The sequence below is a fragment of the Peromyscus leucopus genome, chromosome 9 (genome assembly GCF_004664715.2).
Source record: "Peromyscus leucopus breed LL Stock chromosome 9, UCI_PerLeu_2.1, whole genome shotgun sequence".
NCBI lineage: Eukaryota > Metazoa > Chordata > Mammalia > Rodentia > Cricetidae > Peromyscus > Peromyscus leucopus.
The window spans coordinates 48,573,033-48,592,124 of record NC_051070.1 but is presented as its reverse complement, the minus strand read 5'-3'; the positions used below and the strand labels follow the sequence as shown (position 1 = coordinate 48,592,124).

At 43.0% G+C, this 19,092-nt stretch overlaps 1 protein-coding gene and 1 pseudogene across 5 annotated transcripts in view; one reads left to right on the top strand and one right to left on the bottom strand.

Annotated features, from left to right (window-relative positions):
- The window catches only part of Lrch1 (leucine rich repeats and calponin homology domain containing 1), a 200,575-nt gene that overhangs the window by 17,382 nt on the left and 164,101 nt on the right, over positions 1-19,092 (bottom strand). For all 5 annotated transcript variants that reach the window (XM_028878101.2, XM_037208390.1, XM_028878107.2 and 2 more), the window contains 3 exons: positions 13,932-14,041; positions 8,553-8,690; positions 4,823-4,900 (listed from right to left, as the gene is read on the bottom strand). In XM_028878101.2, coding sequence (XP_028733934.1) covers positions 4,823-4,900; positions 8,553-8,690; positions 13,932-14,041 — 326 coding nt within the window. The remainder of the gene's footprint in view (positions 1-4,822; positions 4,901-8,552; positions 8,691-13,931; positions 14,042-19,092) is intronic.
- On the top strand, positions 14,884-15,884 carry LOC114699138 (annotated as a pseudogene).

Below are 19,092 nucleotides of genomic sequence, written 5' to 3'. Positions count from 1 at the left end.
TCATATGCCTCTGTGTCAAGCTGACACAGCTTGTTGTTATTAGCTGGTTGTCAACTTGACACACTTGGGAAGAGGTAACCTCAACTGAGGAACTGCCTCCATCAGACTGGCCTGTGGGCATGTCAGTGGGCATTTTCTTAACTGTAAATTGATGTAGGAAGGCCCAGTCCACTGTGAGTTACGTATCACCCTTAGGCAGGTTGGCATAGGCTGTATAAGGAAAAGTGGCTGAGCAAGCCAGTAAGTGGTGCTTCTGAACAGCCTCTGTTTCCGTTTCTGCCCTTCATTCCTTCAGTGGTGGGCCATTTCCTGGGAGCTGTAGGATGAAACAAATCCTTTCCTCTCCAGGTTGCGTATGGTCATGGTGTTTATCACAGCAACAGAAACCAACTAGAACACTACTGGTGCCACTGAGTCTAAATTCTAAGAGCTAATCCTATCCAGGCAGAAGTTCTAGTTAGAAAACTGGAATGCATTTACTTAATCAATATGCTTCTGTTTTGATTGAACATATCATAGAATAGTATGTTGGTAATCTCTCAAACCTGGTGACCAGGTATACAGTCTGGCGCAGGGAAGAAAGGTGGAGGATTTCGAATTCTCTCCAAGTATGCAATAAAGAATTGCCCATTTTACGGACTTAGAGGGCAGCTCTAATATTGTCAAGCTGATTTATCTACTATGTAATTTGACTGTTATTAAAAATTAGATCTCTACTGTAAAACTTTCCTCTCTGCCTAAGTCACTGCCAACAGTAAAACATCAAAAAAAAAAGGTGGTCCACATCTTGAAAAAAATAACTAAATATATTTGAAAAAAATTTAAATACAAGTGTCCTTGTATTTAAAAATTTTTAAACCCTCATTTTAAAAGCTGCTTTTAAAATGACTTATGTTCAACTATGCCTGGAGATAGGTTGGAAGGCTACTGGTCAGAGGTGGGCAGGAAGCTCACCCCAGGGAAAGGATGCTCACTTGAGTGAGTGTATGGTCCTTAGAAAAGAACTGGTGGGGATGGGGAGACAGCCTTAAATGCCAGCTGCAGGGTTCTGCTATCTTCCTCTGGCCTTCATGGGTGACTGTACTCACACACACAAACCCACAGACATTCTTGTAATTAGAAAGAAAAATAAATCTTAAAAAAAGAGATGAGCTGACTTTAAATGTAGGTTCCTCCAAAAGTATGAATTTACAAATCAGTGTAATAACAAACCTGTCACTTTGTATTTCTTTACCCAGCTACAGAATAAACGAGTAAGATTACTGAATCAAAATAAATATCATGCCAAGAATCTCATGTCCACCCTTCAAAGAACTGTTGGTTTCAATTTAAAGGGATGACTAAAGTCACTGGTTTGTGGGAAACTGAGACAAACTCAAAGAAAATAAGAAACTCATTTCTCCTAAAAATGAAAACAAAACTATAGTTTCAATTTGCCATTGGATGACAAAATCTGATCCATATCACGTCTGCAAAATCTAACTCTTCACAGCATGTGTAATGTAGGAAAGCCTTATCGTTACTTTCTGTAGAAAATCTCATTACAAAACACAAGTCCAAATACTGAAAGGTGTTAAAAAAAAAAAAAGGAGAAAATCTCTAACATAATTAAGCCTATGCTCACAGAATCAGTGTTAGCATCTGCAAGTAATTCTCCATGTTGTTCTTAACTCCACTTGGTATGGCAACTGAGGTCCACCCAACAGCCTGTCCTTGTGAATCTGGAATGAAAATTAGTGGCCTTGCATCCTTCTGAAGGGACTTGGTCACCAAGGAGGGAAGAAGGGCCACTGCCTGCCAAGGTGTCCACACCCACTACCGACTGGGTCACTGTCTAACTTCCTTCTCTATGTTCTCTCTAGAGACTGTAAAGCAGGGCAAGGTCAGAGCAGTGAGAAAAGAAAGTATCTTTCTGATCCAAGCGCCACCCCACCCCCATCTAAACAGGTATTTCTGTAAGAAAGACTATTCCATGGTTTTAAGACCACGGTTACTTATTTAAAATTGGGTGGAAACATTCCCAGTGAACCGCATAGTATCTGCGGGATAATATTTTTGATTCTTCCTCAATGAGAGACTTCTCTCAACCTGAGAGACTACTAGTAATGTTCCTAAAGTAGTCTAGATGTGGAATGATAGCCCACAATGAACCTGTTACCTGTCAACAGGGGGACCCGGCTGACCCAGAAATGACAAAGGAAGTTCAGAGGCAGAAATGGCTTCGTGCGCCCAAGACTTAACCAGACTCAGATTCTTCGGTGACACAACGACTCTATCCTGAATGATTCGGGAGCCCATCAAGCACTGTCCTCAAGGCCAAGGTGATGCTTGCACCGAGGTCAGAGATAGCTGCCAATCTGAGCCCCAGCATCAGCCTCACACAGGGTATCCCTGTTGCCTGATGCTGTCTACAGTTCTGAATCGAGCCTACCAGAGACACTATGAGTGCACAAAAGCCAGCCTGGAACCCCTTACTGTAAGGAGTAAGCTTCACACAGCACAGGGCGACAGCTTCATCCACACCCTCTACTATTCATCTAGTGAGCTGAAATGCTGCCTTACACATCCCACATGGGCACACTTCTTAGATAATCAACAGACCACCACCTGGCTCTGAGGATCAATTGTTCAATTGTACATAAATATTTAATAAGCACTGACTGTACTGGTAGGGATTTCTAAAAAATGGAATAAACTATAAAAATAAGGGCAATTTTAAAAACTGTTGCCCTTCCAGCTCCATCAACTGACTTTGCACGTAATCATTTAACTAAATCTGCTCAGCTCTTGCGTCTACCCCTATGTACCTGACAAACTGTACAAAGTGTTTATGCCGACTTTAGGCTGTAACTCCAAATGGTGATCCTATGACAAAGAGAACTAACACAGTCTCAGACAACAGATGAACTTCATGTCACCTCCTTGAATGAAACATTCCCTCATGCATTTGTGAGATGAGCACATTCTGTTCTGAGCAAGCAGGAAGAATTGCTAATTACTTCCCAATTGGGGACTTCCGGTTTTCCATGCAAGTGTGTTTTCCTTACTTAAAATTCTCAGGAAAGAAGTTTAGTTGCTTATGCACATTTTTGTTCTAGTAGCAGTGATCTAAGGTAACTCTTGCAACCAGTGGAAATTACAGTAGATACACACACACACACACACACACACACACACACACACACACACATACACACCCCTCTTGAAAATCTCTTACAACTTTAAAAATAGCCAAGTATAACCAACTGGGTCATGTGGTTCTGCCAAGTGTCATTCACTCTTCTTCACCATTCTTGGGAGTTATGAGTTGACTATTACAATTAAAGGCATCATGATAGGGGCATATTGAGAAATTGTAATGTTTTGCTCTTTTTTTATGGTGATTTAATTTCCTTTTCTCACTTAGTAAGGGCATTCACATTTCATTTTGTTCCAGGGTAAGCCAAGAGACAGTGACAAGAATGATCCTTCATAACTCCTCAGGGCTTTCCAACACAGATGCGGGTCATTTATCATCTGCGATTGGCTTGAGAGTTCCGATTCACAGCGGGAACTCTTAATAGCCCATGGTAGAATCAAATGATCAGAAAAATTGTATTTTCACAGATATCTGAAGCCAAGAGTGTTTCTGGTATTCACACACACACAAACGACACAGAGGCACAGATTAATGGAGTTGAAAGCAGAACTGATCATGAAAACATTTCGGCTAGTAAATAAAATTAGGTTTTGTTTTGCAAAACAATGGAGTTGGTAAATTTCATTGCCACAGCTCGATGTAAGGACACTTTAATAATAGTTTCCCTTTTCTCAAATAACAAGAGAATCCTTCTAACCTTCCCCTAAGCCAAAATAAGAGGGAGAAAGAAAGGAATGTGGGGGGCTAGGAGGAGAGGGGTGCAGTATACTTTGAAATGTGATACACCAGCTCAGAGTCTCCCATCAGAGTTTTCGGGTTTTTTTTTAAGTTGCTTTGTCCCTATATCATTAGGAAACATAGAAGCCATAAGAAATGTAATTTCTACTCATCTCTGTTTACCACAATGATGAGGAACATCTTCATTTCTATGACTGCTACCTAAATCCTGAAGTCATTTTCTGTTAAATTAAATATGGAAGTCTCTAAAAGCCCTGAGCACCTTCCTGTGGGTGTCTATAGGCTGAGCCCGGGATGGGGAGTGGGGATGGTTAAATATATAATCATATATTTACTGTGTAATTAGGTGAGCTAAAGAGAGCTGCACACTGGGCCTAGAGCAGACGGAAGCATAAAATGAAAATGCAGTGAGCAAACTACAACGCCCCGTGCATTGTTATCACCAACGACAACAGCAGCAATCATTGTATTTTTAACGAACGTTAGTTTGACTCCTATCTTAAAATGCAGCTACTGGGAATGAAAGCCAGCCATTAGTATGGCATCAGAGCCCAGGCTAAAGAACCCTCCTGTTCCGACCTGCTCCTCTTAGCTACTCTATGGATCTGGTCCTAGGCCACTCATTGTCTCAGCGATTTCTGCTTAGATAACTTACTGATTCTTATCAATTTACTGATATTAGCCCTTTTCTTTCAAATTTGGAATTTCACATTCAAAAAAAAAATGACTCCCCCCTTTCCTTAGAACTGAACATACATGTAAAACCACTTTAATTTCATTGTAACATAACAATTTCAGCTAAAAATATATGTCACTTATTCATGATGATTTCTTGAAACTTAAAAAAAAAAGTGAAACCAAAACAAGATGTCTATTCAATGGTTCAAACAGCTAAAATGACGTTTTTTATCAAAACGTGGCCATTTGAACTGAGTCTTACATTACCTCGGGAACGCCAAGTTTTCTGCATGCTTCCAAGAAGTTTTCCACATTCCTCCTGCACTTGGCCATGCTAAGTTTGGGCTAGAAATGTAAACATACAGAAAACAACATAGTATTAAGATAAAAAGCTATCCAGAAACATCCATCTAGAGACAAAAAAACTTAATATTGTAGGTCATATTCTTTAACTGTGCATGCATATGCATACACAGGCCTTTATATGTGCTTGGTAGAGAGATGTTTAGATAGACACAAGTCTGTAATGCTGATATGCTGACATATATGTTAGCCAGGTTTTCTGCTCACACCTCTAAGTATCTGTGTATATGCACACAAAAATACACACCATACAGTTGGATAACCCATTTTAGTTCACCTAAAAATATACCACAAATATCACCTTTCTCCAACCACAAACGTATTTCCAAACAAAGGGTTAAAATCCATGAGGCTAACTGTCCCCTCCCCACCCCAAAATAAAAATTCACTTTGATGACCTGGAAAGTGTGGATGGATAACAGGTTCATTTGATTCATACAGGAACATTTTTAGGAGGTAAGTTTTAAACACGTCTTACCATTTTTTTTTTTAATATTCCACTATTAATCTCCTTAAAAAGGAAAGCAAGAAGTGTGGCTGAAACTGAGCGGAGAGGCAAAACCAATACTATCCCTGAAGGCAGAAGAGGAAGTCCTGTCACAGGGTCACAGAAAGACACAGGACAGCTGTGCCCAGCCACACAGACAGGAGGATCAGAGGGAACACGAGGAATAGAGAAGAATAGGTTCCGGAGGAAGTGAGGCACCAGAAGCCCGGCATCCTGTGGTCCTAGGGCTCCACTGTCCGCCATCATGGACTCCTATTTCAGGTACAGTGCTGTGACAGTGGTTCAGTCTCACCATTAACCAATCAAAACTCACATTCACTATACCAATGGGGGTGGGGAGTGGGGAGGGGGGGGGGCTGCCGATGTTTGGCTTACAGCTGGGAAAACTGAAGAAAAACTAGTTTTTCTCCTCCGAAGGAAAACTTTCAGTATGTTGAGAAAGGCAATGACTATCCAAACTACCTTCCCTGAGCTTGGCATTAAAAAAAAAACCACACACCACGGGGCTCATGAAATCAAAGACCAGAACACGTAATGCTTGCAGCGGTACGGTTGGGACAGGCACCGTCGGCATCGTCGATGGTGCAGACACTACCGTATCGGCTGTCTACTCTACACAGGCTGCCTTTGGTGCTGAGGGCACACCAGTGGAACAAGCAGACACAAACCTTGGGCCACACAGCTCTGGTGTAGCTGGAAACAGTAAGCCAGGAGGGTGTAGAGTGACATGGGGGTAGTTCTTACTGGTGATGGGCTTGCAATGAGGGAAGATAGAAAGAAACCAAATTCTCATGGCGTAGAGCAGGAACTGAGGTGGGCAGGGTGGTGGGCACCCACGGGTCCAGGTTCTGTGGCTACAGCAGGGCTGGGTCCATCGGAAACTGCCTGAAGCGCTGGCAGGATGGCTTAGTAAGTCAAGGCACCTGCTGCCAAGCCTAATGACCTGAGTTCGATTCCAGGACCCACACAGTAGGAGAAGAGAACCAATTTCTGTAAGTTATCCTGTGATCTCTACACACCCACTGTGGCAAGTACATGCCTATACACACACACACACACACACACACACAACCTTTAAAAACAAAAATACTTCAAGCAGATCACAGGAGAATTTCTATTAGTAAGCATTTAAAAGTGAATTGTAACAGACAGACTCCTGTAACCTAACAGCAAAAAGGATGCTTAGGAAGATCTGATGACTGACAATTTAGGCTCTCATAGATTTTAAATGCCACTACATAGTATATATAAGATCATAATTAAAAACACAAATGTATGGAGTCTGTTAATGGTAAAGACAGAAGGATGCTGCTTCTGCCATTTTCTCCTACCAAGCACTTTTTCCTATATTTTTCCAATTAAAAAATTATTAAAATGAAAAGATCTCTTCCAAAGTATAGTGTTTTTCCTGAAACATAAATAAAAGTGTAAGAGTTCACAATTCTTAATGTCTCCTGACACCTTTCAAGGTAACAGTGCACTCTTCATTTGGAAGCCAGAGAACCCAGTATGTCTCATATAAACTGGGGCATACAGCTCACACGATGTCATGGAGAACTGGCTTTGTGGCCAAGGGAGGACCCAAGTTCAGTTCCTAGCACCCACGTAAGACCTGCAACTCCAGCTCCAGGGCATCCAATGCCCTCTTCTGGCCTCAGGCACCAGTGCTTATGTGCACACACCTACACACAGAACTAAAAAATAAATATGAGTCTTAATAACAGTAACAGGAAGAGACTGGAGACCTCTGCACTGCAATGAATGATAGAATTCACTGTCCTACAGTAAGGCTGCTAGAGACAGACTTCAAGGAGAAGTTATACTGCTACCCCTCCAATGTTTCTGAGGCAAAAAAAAGAAAAATAAAAGTGGCCATACTTTTGAAAGAAAAAAAGCAGTCAATATTATAGAAAAGGAACTGACGGTTGAAATGAGATCACTAGCTCATCTTTCTGTGGCCAGGGGAAAACAGAGTAGAATAAAAAGGCCCTAGTGAGAGCTCCCTGAAACAGGAGGGCAGGGGTCTCACACAAGTGGCCACCTGACACACTGATTACACAGTCGAAATCATACCTTAAGATTAGCGGCTCTGCTATATAAACACACATAGTAGCAAGTGACTCATTTACGTGGCTTGCCTCTCTGGTACCTCATTTCATCTTCTCGAGATCAGGTCTATTCTAGAAAAGGGCGTATATCAAGCTAATGACAGGATGCAACTTGCCCAAAGCTTTTAGACGTGGATCTGGAATCTTAATCCAACCTTGCACCTGAGCCCCTAAGCACCTCAACTTTCCCTAATGCACCCACTCTTTTGACATAAACTCTCTCTGTTCTTATTCGGATAACCCTATGTGGGTTATAAGATAAGCCTATCTTTGATATCTATGATCCCTCCGCTCCTGCAGGCAGGGTCACAAATGGCCCCCTGTAGCTTTCTGTCACCTGACCCCGGCTCTGTGACATCTAGGACAAGGGCTAGGAAAGCACCTGCTTGGCCGGCAGACGCCCTGGGTCTGAGGAAGGGAGGAGAAAAACCAGTTATGCCTGGATTGGTCGGCTATTCAGGGTGCTTTCTATATTTATATACCTTCACAAACTACAGCAAAACCCTCAATGATGGGATAAAGAGAAGAGATCCCAATCAGTAACGACCACACTGGGGAGGCTGAGGCAGGGGGGCTCAGCTTGGGCTATCTAGGGAATGAATAGCTAGTGAAGGCCTACTGAGAAAAAAGCACGCGAGAGTCCACTTAGAAAAAGCCATCGACCAGACAGCCTTCTGAAGAGACACCTTGCTGTTCAAAGACCCCTTTGTAAGGGCCAAATCTCTGTGCTCTATGGCCTTTAAACCAGGGTATCGATCTGTAACTTCTTTAAACTCCACACCTGAGATAGTTATTTCTGTCTTCCCCATACATGGTTTTTTTTGTTTGTTTGTTTGTTTTTTGTTTTTGTTAACAGCCTTTCTTTACCGGAAGTGGTGCTTCCTCAGGCTCCCTTTGCTCTGTCCCAACCGAAGGGATCCGGGCAGACTCCCGGAGACCTCACCCGCTTCTTTAACCAACAACTCTGTGCAAAGAGAGCTTGTCCTACGCCAGTTTTCCTCTATCTGGCAATACTTACAACGGCAGGTGAGGGGACGTGGATGCTGGCGACAGACCGCGGGCGGATGTGGTTGGCCAGGTGGCAGAGCACGACACCGTCCATGAGCGCTGCGCCTAGGTCTTCGTGCAGGGTCACTTTCAACCTCATCTCGATGCTCTGGGGGGGTGGGAAGCAGAAAGAGCCAGTTGCGATGGGCACTGAAGCAAGTTAAGCTTTAAACACAGCTGTATTTATGAACTGAAGCACTATTCTCAATGGGGGGGCAAGGGTAAGAGCGTCTAAAGGTGGGGAGGTGGCTCTGTCAGCGAAGTGTTGTCAAGGACCCCTGCTTGATGCCAGACCCCCTAAGAGTCTGGTATGATAGTGTATGCCTGTAATTCTGGCAGTGGAGAGGTGAAGTCAGGGGAGTCATCGAGGCTTGCTAGCCAGTCAGCCTAGTGAGCAAGGTGCAGGCCCATGAGAGAGAGACCCTGACTCAAAAAAAAAATGTAGATGGCATCTGAGGAGTCATCTCCTAGCCTCTACATATATGTGTGTGTGTGTGCGCGCGCGCGCGCGCGCGCGCACACACACACACACACACACACACACACACACACACACACACAGCCCAGACACAGAGAGAATGTTTGAAAAACACTCATTAAATATTTTCAAACTTCTTTTTTAAAACCCTCTATATAAAGACAGGTTCAGTTGTACTGAAATGTTTTAATTAAAAACTGCAGAAATAATAAAATCCTTTTTTAGTTTGTTTCTGAGATAGAGGCACATGTAGTCCAGGGTAGCTCAAACTCTCCATGTAGCTGAGGATGACCTTGAGCTCCTGGTCCTCCTGTTTCCACCTCCTCAGTACTGGGATTACACACCTGTGTAACCAAAACTGGAATCACTGAAGTTCAATATTTTCCTAGCTTTGGTTATGGGAATACAAAAACAGAATGAATGGACTGATAAAAACCAAATCTGGGTAGCTCGCTGGAGTTGGTATGAGGTAGGAGGGGGATGAAGGGAAGCATTTTAGTTGAGAAATCAATTAATGATCCTTATTCTCAATATTAGACTTGAAGGGCTGCAGAAATGGTTCAGCAGTTAAGAGCATATACTGCTCTTCCAGAAGACCTGAGCTCAGTTCCCACCACCCACATCAGGCTGCTCACAGCTGCCTCTAACTCCAGCTCTAGAGGATCTGACACCCTCTTCTGGTCTCTGCAGGTACTGCACTCATATGCATACCCATACTCAGACATACACAGAGACACATAATTTAAAATTAAACTTGAATTTTGAAAGAAGTCGGGAGAATTAGGAAGCAAGACAGATTTCATACACTATTTGCCAAATTTTCCCAATGACAACAACTTGCAAAACAACCATGGTTATTATTGTGTGTCAAGAAATACAAGGCTCTTTCACAAGGATGCCCAGGAGACTGATGTTTCTTCTTGAACTCTTTGCACACATCACTCCTTCACAGGCTCCCAAGCTCTATCCATCTGTTTTCAGTTTGCTTTCCCTCTGGGTCTTAAAGTCATGTCTATCATCCTGTCATTCCGGCTCATCCCACCATTTTTCCACTCTTCTCCATCAGGTTTCATCATTGTGGATAATATATTTTTCAGTTCCAAACATCCACTTGGTTCTCCTTTGCTGAGATTTTCTGGTTCCTTGGTGTACCACTGTATGGCTTCTTCTCATTACTCACCGAGGTCTCTCTACTATGGCTGCTTGAAAATCCATCACACAATTCTAGGCATTCTTTTCACCCCTGCAGTGCTGGGGATCAAAGCAGGATCTTCACTGGTAGCCAAGATAAATGACATTTCCACCTTTTGTCAGGTCATTTTAACATCCTTGCCAGATCAGAGCTGACATCTGTGGGCTGTTTTCTCACGTGGTTTATGATCCTCCCAATCCTTGATTTGAGGAGTGATTTTTTGATTGAAATCCAGGCACTTTTTGCACTGTGTCATGAGTCTCAGATTCCCTTAGAACTCTGTTTTAGGTAGCTGTGTTTAGGGTTACTGGTCTGGTACAAAAAGAAAGACTCCCACCAAGTTTTCCACTTGGCCTCAGAAAAGGGGCATGATAGTAGTGGCCTTCCTCTGGCTAGGCACCAGAGGAAGGATCCAGGCTCCCCACAGGCCTCCCCTGGCTCTGTGGGAGCAGACAGGCTCTTTACTAGAGAGGGTAACTTCTGGCTTCCACCTTGGTTTCTCTGACACCACTCCCACAGAACGGCCTCTGACTCAGCCTTTGCTAACAGGGCACAAGGGACTAGCTCCTTTTCTCTGGTGTCCGGCTAGAGTAGAACCCCTAAAAGTTCTCTGTCTTGCTCGACCACTCATTCCCTAGTTGTCCGGGTAGAGGACACAAGCCTTCGCTATGTGAGCATTAGTGTCTCTGGCTCCAGGGAAACATGAGGTAAGAAGAAAACCCATGCAGCTCATGACCATGATAGTCTTCAAGTTCCAAGGCCATCACCAACCTGCCTTCTTCACCTGGCCCTTCAGGGTACTTAGTATGTTGCAGGTGAGCATACTGGGAGGCCTGGGAAGGGTGTGACTAGTCTATTCTCTAGCAGGAAGTACTGAGCTCAACTTTAAACCCCGAGCTAAAGCTGCTGCTGAAGCAGAAGCTCTTCTGAAGTGAGCAATAGCTATGAAGGGACAGCTAACTGAGTGATTTGCAATGAGTGAAAACTGCAAAGAGCTCACGAACTGGACATTCAGAACAGATCTGTGTGGAGACATCACTTACGTGTGTGTGTGTGTGTGTGTGTGTGTGTGTGTGTGTGTGTGTGTGTGGTGTGTGCAGACTGTGTGTGTGTGTATGGTGTGAGTGTGTGTTTGTGTGTGTGTGTGTGTGTCTGTGTTGTGTATGGGTATGTGTGGATGTGCACGCACATGTGCATAAGAAGATCAGAAGTCAGTTTCAGGGGTCTACCTCCCTCTCTGCCTTATTTTTGAAGACAGGAATGCTTACTTTTACCTGGATCTCACCAATTAACCTAGGATCCACCTGTCCCTGCCTTCCCAAAGCTGGTTCAGGGGCGTTTGAATGAGAATGAACCCCATAGGTCACATGTCTGAATACTTGGTCCCCAGTTGGTGGAACTGTTTGGAACGGTTTCAGGAGGTGCGGCCTGTTGGAGGAGCTGTGTCACTGGGGGAGGACTTGGACGTTTCAAGAGCCCAGGCCATTCCCAGTATGCTCTCTCTGCTTCCTGCCTGTGGATCGAGATGAGAGCTCCCAGCGCTGCTCAGCGCCATGCCTGCCCGCCCCCATGCTCCCTGCCATGATGGGCATGGATTCCATCCCTCTGGAACGGTAAGTCCCCAAATTAAATGTTTTCTTTTATAAGTTGCCTTGGTCATGGTATTTAATCACGGCATTAGCAAAATTAGACACTGGGATTACAAGCGCTCATCACCACACCCAGTTTTTTGGTGTTTTTTTTGTTTGTTTTTTTTTTTTTTTGGTTTTTGGAGACAGGGTTTCTCTGTGTAGCTTTGCGTCTTTCCTGGAACTCACTTGATAGCCCAGGCTGGCCTCCAACTCACAGAGATCCGCCTGGCCCTGCCTCCCAAGTGCTGGGATTAAAGGCGTGCGCCACCACCGCCCGGCTTCACATCCAGTTTTGACGTGGGTTCTTGGGGTTGTACGTATGTCCTCACGCCTGTATAGCTGACATTTTTTACCAACTAAGCCACCTCCCTAGTTCCTAGACACCTAGTTTTGTAAGGTAATCTTTGTCTCTAATTCTCATTTTTAAATTACTCAAGTTTAAGGTTAAACTTGAGTATTATTTTTTCAACCATCCTCTCACAAATCCCGAAGTCTGCCTTTCAAGTTCATGTTCGTTCGTATATGCCAGGCCATTAAGTCCAACTTCCCTGTGCTTGTTGAGCCCGTCAGTATGACTTAAAGTGTTGGTAGGAGGCCTCCCGCCATTTGTTGCTCCTAACAGGCCCCTACACCACTGATAAAGCATCACCTGCAGTAATAAAGATGGCAGCTGACCGCTTACTTTCATTTTTATTGAGAACGTTTGTTGCTCCTTTGCTAAAATTCACTGTTTTCTGAAATTGTGTATTTCTGTTTCCTTCTTTTGACTATCTCTTCTCAATAGACTATATAAGCATCATATCCATCACCTAAATGCTGCTTGGCATGGAGTCGTGGTTGTGATGGCAAATCTTGGTCGTCAGCTTGTCTGCATCTGGACTCAAGCAAAACACAAGCTGTTGAGCCCAGCTGTGAGGGGTTTTCTTGGTCAGATTATCTGAAGCAGAAGGACCCACCTATATGGGGGTGACATGTTCTGGTGGCAGCTGGGATAAACGAATGTGGAAGAAGGAAGCTTTGCTTTTAGAGTCCAACATATACTGAAGACCAGTAGCACCCAAGAGTCTCTAGGCTTTCAGTTCCAATTCAGTCCGCTGAGATATCCAGTCTCAAGGACTGAGCAATTACTGGATTCTCGGCCTCTCCAGTGTGAGACAATGATTACTGTGATTACTTACAAGTCAATCAGATAAATCCCCTAAATATATATACATATATATTTAAGAGATTATTTAAAATTACATATAATTAAAATAAAATATATATACATACATATATATGCACATATTTACATATATGTGTGTATGTATATATATATTCATTTATTCTAACAGTTCTTTCCCTTTAGAAGGCCCTGATTAATACAGTGGCCAAAAAAATTTGTTAGAGGAAGGAGAGGCTTCAACATAAAATCTGTGGCCCCTCAGGAGCTTTCTTACCCTCTGTGGCCCTAACCATGACACTTCTCTTTGAATGTGAGTTACTTACAAGCTGCCTTTTGCAGCTGACACCAGCCTCTTCTTGGCGATGGGACTGTTAGTTTCTTATACAATTGTGTCATTTTCCTACATAGACACAAAGACCTTCAGAGTGCCCATGAGGTTCCACAACAGTGCAGTGAACACACAGCCCCAATCCCCACCTTTACTGAGCTCAAAGTCTTGGATGGCATCTTGAAGGCCAGACTTCACCTTCCATAGCAATTCAAATGGTTTGCTTATTACAAGGTGGACTTAAAAGCTCTGACTGGTTTGTAATACAAAGTTCAGAATACTATATAAATATCTTTAAACTAATGACATACTTCTATTAAGCAAATACATGACAGGTATTCTTTTATAGTGTAGCAGAACCCAGTGATGAGTCTTCATTAGCAGAAACTGAAAGTCAGAGTTAAGTGACTCACTCACTAACAAAGAGTCTCTCAGGGACCCATCTAGATGGATCTGAAACTGGGACTGTGTGCAGCACTGCAGGATGGCTTTTTCCACACACAGAGTGCTGCTTCGGTTCCGAACATCACACTCTGTCCCCCGCCACCCCCAGTACCTCGCGGAGCTGCTCCACCAGCTCCTTCTCTTCCCTCATCTGCTCCATTTTCCTCCGAATCGTGAACTGCGGGTCTATCGACTCCAAATTTCTCTGAGGTCTTAGAAACACTGTAATAGAAATGGAGGGGGGAAAATCAATCCATATTGCTACACAGGGCTAGTCCTTGTTCAGTTAAATAATTTATTTATCCCAAATTATTTATCTTTCACAGGCGCAAGGGGAGTCCAGGTTCACAGCAAAAGTTTGATGTGAATATTCAAAGGGAAATTATCTCTTGAGTTAGTCTAGGATGTGTGGACTGCCAAGCTGTTTTCGTGGTGACTGAAGGAACTGGATGGACTGGATTGAGGGGCGGGTCTCAGAGGGGTGAAGATAAGAGCATGCCATCACCCACTTCCCTCTCCTTTCCACTGTTTCTTCTGTTCTAATCGACTTTTTAACTGTACGCTTATCTTTCTTTCAATCTAAGTAATTTAGATCAAATACGAAGATACTAGAATTGTTTTACATGTTAGAAATAGGCGCAGGAAGCTGTTCTTATTGGCTTCACATTGAATAAGCCTCTATCCCAAACTAAGTGATAACACGTGGGACTATCTATTTGAGAATGGAATGGAAAAATCCTGCTTTCTGCCCCATCAGCCAGGTGTTCAAAGAGCCAGCTCTCTACAGATGAGCTCGGATTGTTGTCAGAAAGGCTGGCCGGACTGCAGGTGGCTTTATCACCGCTGGCTCGGAGGCCTCAGGCTTCCTACCACAGCAGTGGCTGAAAACATGCCTCCTCTGGAGTAGTTCAGAAAATACATACTCTTGGGGCTAGAAAGTCAGCTCAGCTGTCTGCTCTTCCAGAGGACCCAAGTTCAATTCCAGCACCCACACGGTGGCTCACAATTATCTCTAACTCCAGTTCCAGAGGATCTGAAGCCCTCTTCTGGCCTCTGAGGGCACCATGGATGTACATGGCAAAAAGACATACATGTATGGCAAAATATCCATATGCATAAAATAAAAATAAATAAATCTTTTAAGTTAAAAAAAAAAAAAAGAAAATATACACTCTCCTGGGCTGAATGTGTAGCTCAGTAGTGAAGCATTTGCCCAGTATATATGAAGTCCTGGGTTCAGCCCCCAGCACTGTGTAGAACAGAACAGAACAGAACAAATAGACGATGGGGGAAAAAAACTCACAAAACTCATATGCACTAAACATCTAGGTGATAACAACAGTTGGGAAAATTAAAATACTTTCTCCATATGGCTTTCCACTGTCTTTGCACCTGTGGAGGAATGCTTGGAACAGTATTCTAAAAACCAAGTATATTAGGAAGGCTGTGTTTGCAAGGCCATTTTTGCTGGCTATAAGGAGGTCTCAGTAACCAATGAGAGCACAGCTCTTCTTGAAGTTGAAGATGTGTATGCCAGAGATGAAACTGAATTCTCCTTAGGCAAGAGAGACACTTAGGTGAACAGAGGAAAAAAAAAAAAAAACCTAGTGACTCCTGGAGGCAAACTCAACAAAACCAGAATAATCTGGAGAAAGATAACTCTGGCCCATGGGAAGAGTTATGTGATTCGTGCCAAATTCCAAAGCATCCTATTTGCAAAGGCCATTGGATACCAGATCTGTGTGATGCTGCACCCCTCACAGATGAACGCTAATGAAAAGTAAGTAAGTAAAAGTGGATTTGCAGCCTTCTAAAAATATTCTACACATAAAGAATGATTTTAGTAGCCGGACATGGTGGCACATGCCTTTTATCCCAGCACTTGGAAGGCAGAGGCAGATGGATTTCTGTGAGTTAATGACCAGCGTGATCCACATAGTGAGTCATATGCCAGCCAGAGCTGGACAGGGAGGCCCTGTCTCAGGGGGGAGGAGGGGGTGCTGACTGTAAGTTTTTCTTGCTAGAGATTTTTTTAGCCTCAAGACATAACGCTGCTGCTGCTCCTGCTGCTGGAAGCGAGTGGTCTGGTTCTCTCTGTGTGGACTTTTAAGATCTGGCTGGGAGCGGGAGCGGTGCTGTCATTCAGGAGAGTTTGTGCAGAGAATTCCCACGTCAGAAATCGCCACCACCTAGCAAGTGGGAGGGACACCACAACAGCAATAATAGTTCCAGCCACTGTCACTTAAACAGCGCTGAATACAAGGAGCGTGCAACTTTCATTCTGCCATTTCCTACAAGGTTGCTTCAGGAATGATCTCAGTCTATCACACTTTAAAAATTAAATATGGCTTGCAAATATAACACTTAGAGAAAAAAAACTGTGTGTACTTCGTGTACTTAAATATTGAGTGCTGTGAGACTGTATCCATCTTAATCCTCTAGTTTCCTTTCTACCCGAGTTCAAGGATGCCAGAACCAGCACCAAGATGCTTGGGAAGATGAGAAGAGTGACAGACACAATCTCTGCCTCGGTTCTTGGAGAACAAGGCTGACCTAAGGGCACACAAGGCTTTCCAGAACTGCAGAAACGAGTCTGTACCTGGACTTAGGATGGAAGCGAAGCAAGACATCACTGGTTTAAAAAAAAAAAAAAAAAAAAAAGTGCATCACAGGAGTCTCTGGAGTAAGACCGGTTCAAAGAAAGAAAGAAGGAAAGCCAACGCTAGCAAAAGGAGGCTAATGTGATCCAGTTGCTGGGCAAAAGAGTTAAAAAGAAGGTGAGGGCAAGATGACCAATGAGAAGCAACGGGGGTACAACATTGGGAAGAGAAATACAGGGTAAAACCAACAGCGGCCTCGTCTCCCAAAGATGTTAACCGAATTTACCAAAAAAGTCAAGGAATGTGGACAGAGCTTGGTAATGCACCCACGCGTCACCAAGGGGCGCCTCGACCCCACTCCAATACGCCTACTGTTTGCTTTGGAGGTCATTTCCCTCTTACATTTGTTCCTGGAGAAATCTTATCTAATACGACCTGCTTGATATTTTCAATATGTTTTTATTGGACGATTCCATTCTGAATCTGAAGATATGAGGAAGTTGAATGAACTGTGAACTCTGGCTTAACTGCACACGATCCTAGCATCTGTCTGTGTTAGCAGAACCCCGTGAGGGATAGCAGGGGAATGCAAGGAAGTCTGGGTTTTAATTTCCTGACATGCCTGTTTATTCTAAATTCCCTGTGCCTCTGAAAAACAAAACCCGCACACTGGGGTGTTTGTTCTGTGAACTGCAAGCAGTCAAAAAAAAAAAAAAAGTATTTCAACTGTAGTTTTCAGTTTTAAACAAATATTGCAAATGTACATACAATTGTTGGAAATGAATTTATGTAGTATATACACTAAAATTATACGGTTAGTTATAACTACTGTGGACTATTTAAGAATTTTAAAGAAACCCTTTCAGCTAATGAACCTGCCAGCTTATTTCTTTCTGAAGCTAGTCTTCAGGAAACTGCCCTATGTAAGAAATATCCTGTCTTGTCTTAATTCCCTATTACAGCATTTCAAGAGCTCCCTACTCAATTCAGGGGACTGAAAGTTTAACTTGAAGATATATAATAATACTCAAATTGTTAGCATCTGCTTTTCAATGTCATCCGGTTTAACTATAAATTAAAAAGAAGGGAAAGTGAGCTCTGTAAGCGAGTGTGCACATACACACATTTACACACTTGTGCTCAGGAAGAGAGGGGCAGATGATTGAGATACAGAGAAAAACGAGCTCTTTGTTGTTTAATTATCAGGGAGCAAATGGTTAACAGTTACAACAGGCCATAAGACTTGCTGGGTATAGTCCATGTAATAGGATCAAATTTCTAAACGCAGGCCTGTAGAAGATGGTGATATCTGTATATGGAGGATTCCACTGATCTTCCCATCCTTTCTATGTTTCAGTCTACGGCCTCTGCACCTTTACCCCATAATATCTACTTCCCATGAACATCAAAGGTGTTTATCTGTACATCTCTGGCACTCATCACTCTGTATTGCTGCATAACATGCACAGCTCTGCAAGAGCCCAATGGCATGCTCTGCTGTATCCCACAAAGGAGGGTGCTGAGACAGGTCTTTGATGAGTAGAGCAAACAACTATTTCCAATCTCTTGGGAAGGATGCAAGCATCTGAAGATTATCTTTGCAGAAACTATACTGCCCTGATGACTAGTTTCTCGATTTCTCCTCTCACAGAAAAATTCCAAATTACTTTCCAGGTCTGAACACATTAACCTCTAAAACAAAAGTTCCACAGCAGCAGACACTGTGTCCATCTTTTTCGGAGCTGCATGTGTGTTAGAGGCGTGCTTAGCACAGGGAGGCACTTAACAGGCGCACACAAAACCCTTCCTCCAGCTGTTACCTTTCAGTTAAGGAAAGGACGCTCACAGTTCTAAAGCAGGTGTTGGCTTTACCACTTCATTAATAATTAAAAAATCATGCATTTTGCACAAAAATGATTAGTTTACTAACATACCCCTATTACCTAAACTAAATAGAATTAAAGGAAATTTCTTCTCTGTGAAAGCATGGGGCTTTGAAATTTAGCCTCCTCTTTCTTGGAAGTTAAGAATGTGAACTAGTGTAGCTTTTTATATGTTTAAATTCAAGGGCAGACATACAATGACTTTGAACACTTATGAGTTTTAGATTCCAGTGGGCTCTTGGGAGCCAGAAATAAGCCAAACAAATTCATTCATTCATTTCCTCCTGGTGCTCCAAGTAAATTAGGTGTATTTACTGACCTTCAAATGCTGAAATTTCCTCTCTGTTATCTTGGGCAGTTTACTTAACTCAGATATTGTCATTCCTATGTCTACCATGTACCACATAAAAAGGTAAACAAACAAGCAAATGCTTTGACTCAACACCAGTGCTCACCCAACGTCTCTGAACCCAAGGACCAGGCATTCTAATTTGAAGCTGGAGTGGAAAGCCACTGAAGAACTTCCCACACCCTCAGCTTCCCTGTTTTTGTAACAGGGTGAATAAGACCTTAGTGCTACACTGTCATCAAAAAAGAAACAAAGATGTCTGTAAACCGGTTGGAGATGGATGTCCATTCACTTACTCTTATACAAAGATCAATTTTAAATAAGTCTAAATTAGTACCTATGAATTCACCACAAGTGAAAAGGCAGAGACACCTCAAAAGAGGCCAGGATGGGTTTTTGACTTCCGAGTAAATGGGTAAAGGGAAGACTAAGCCACAAAAG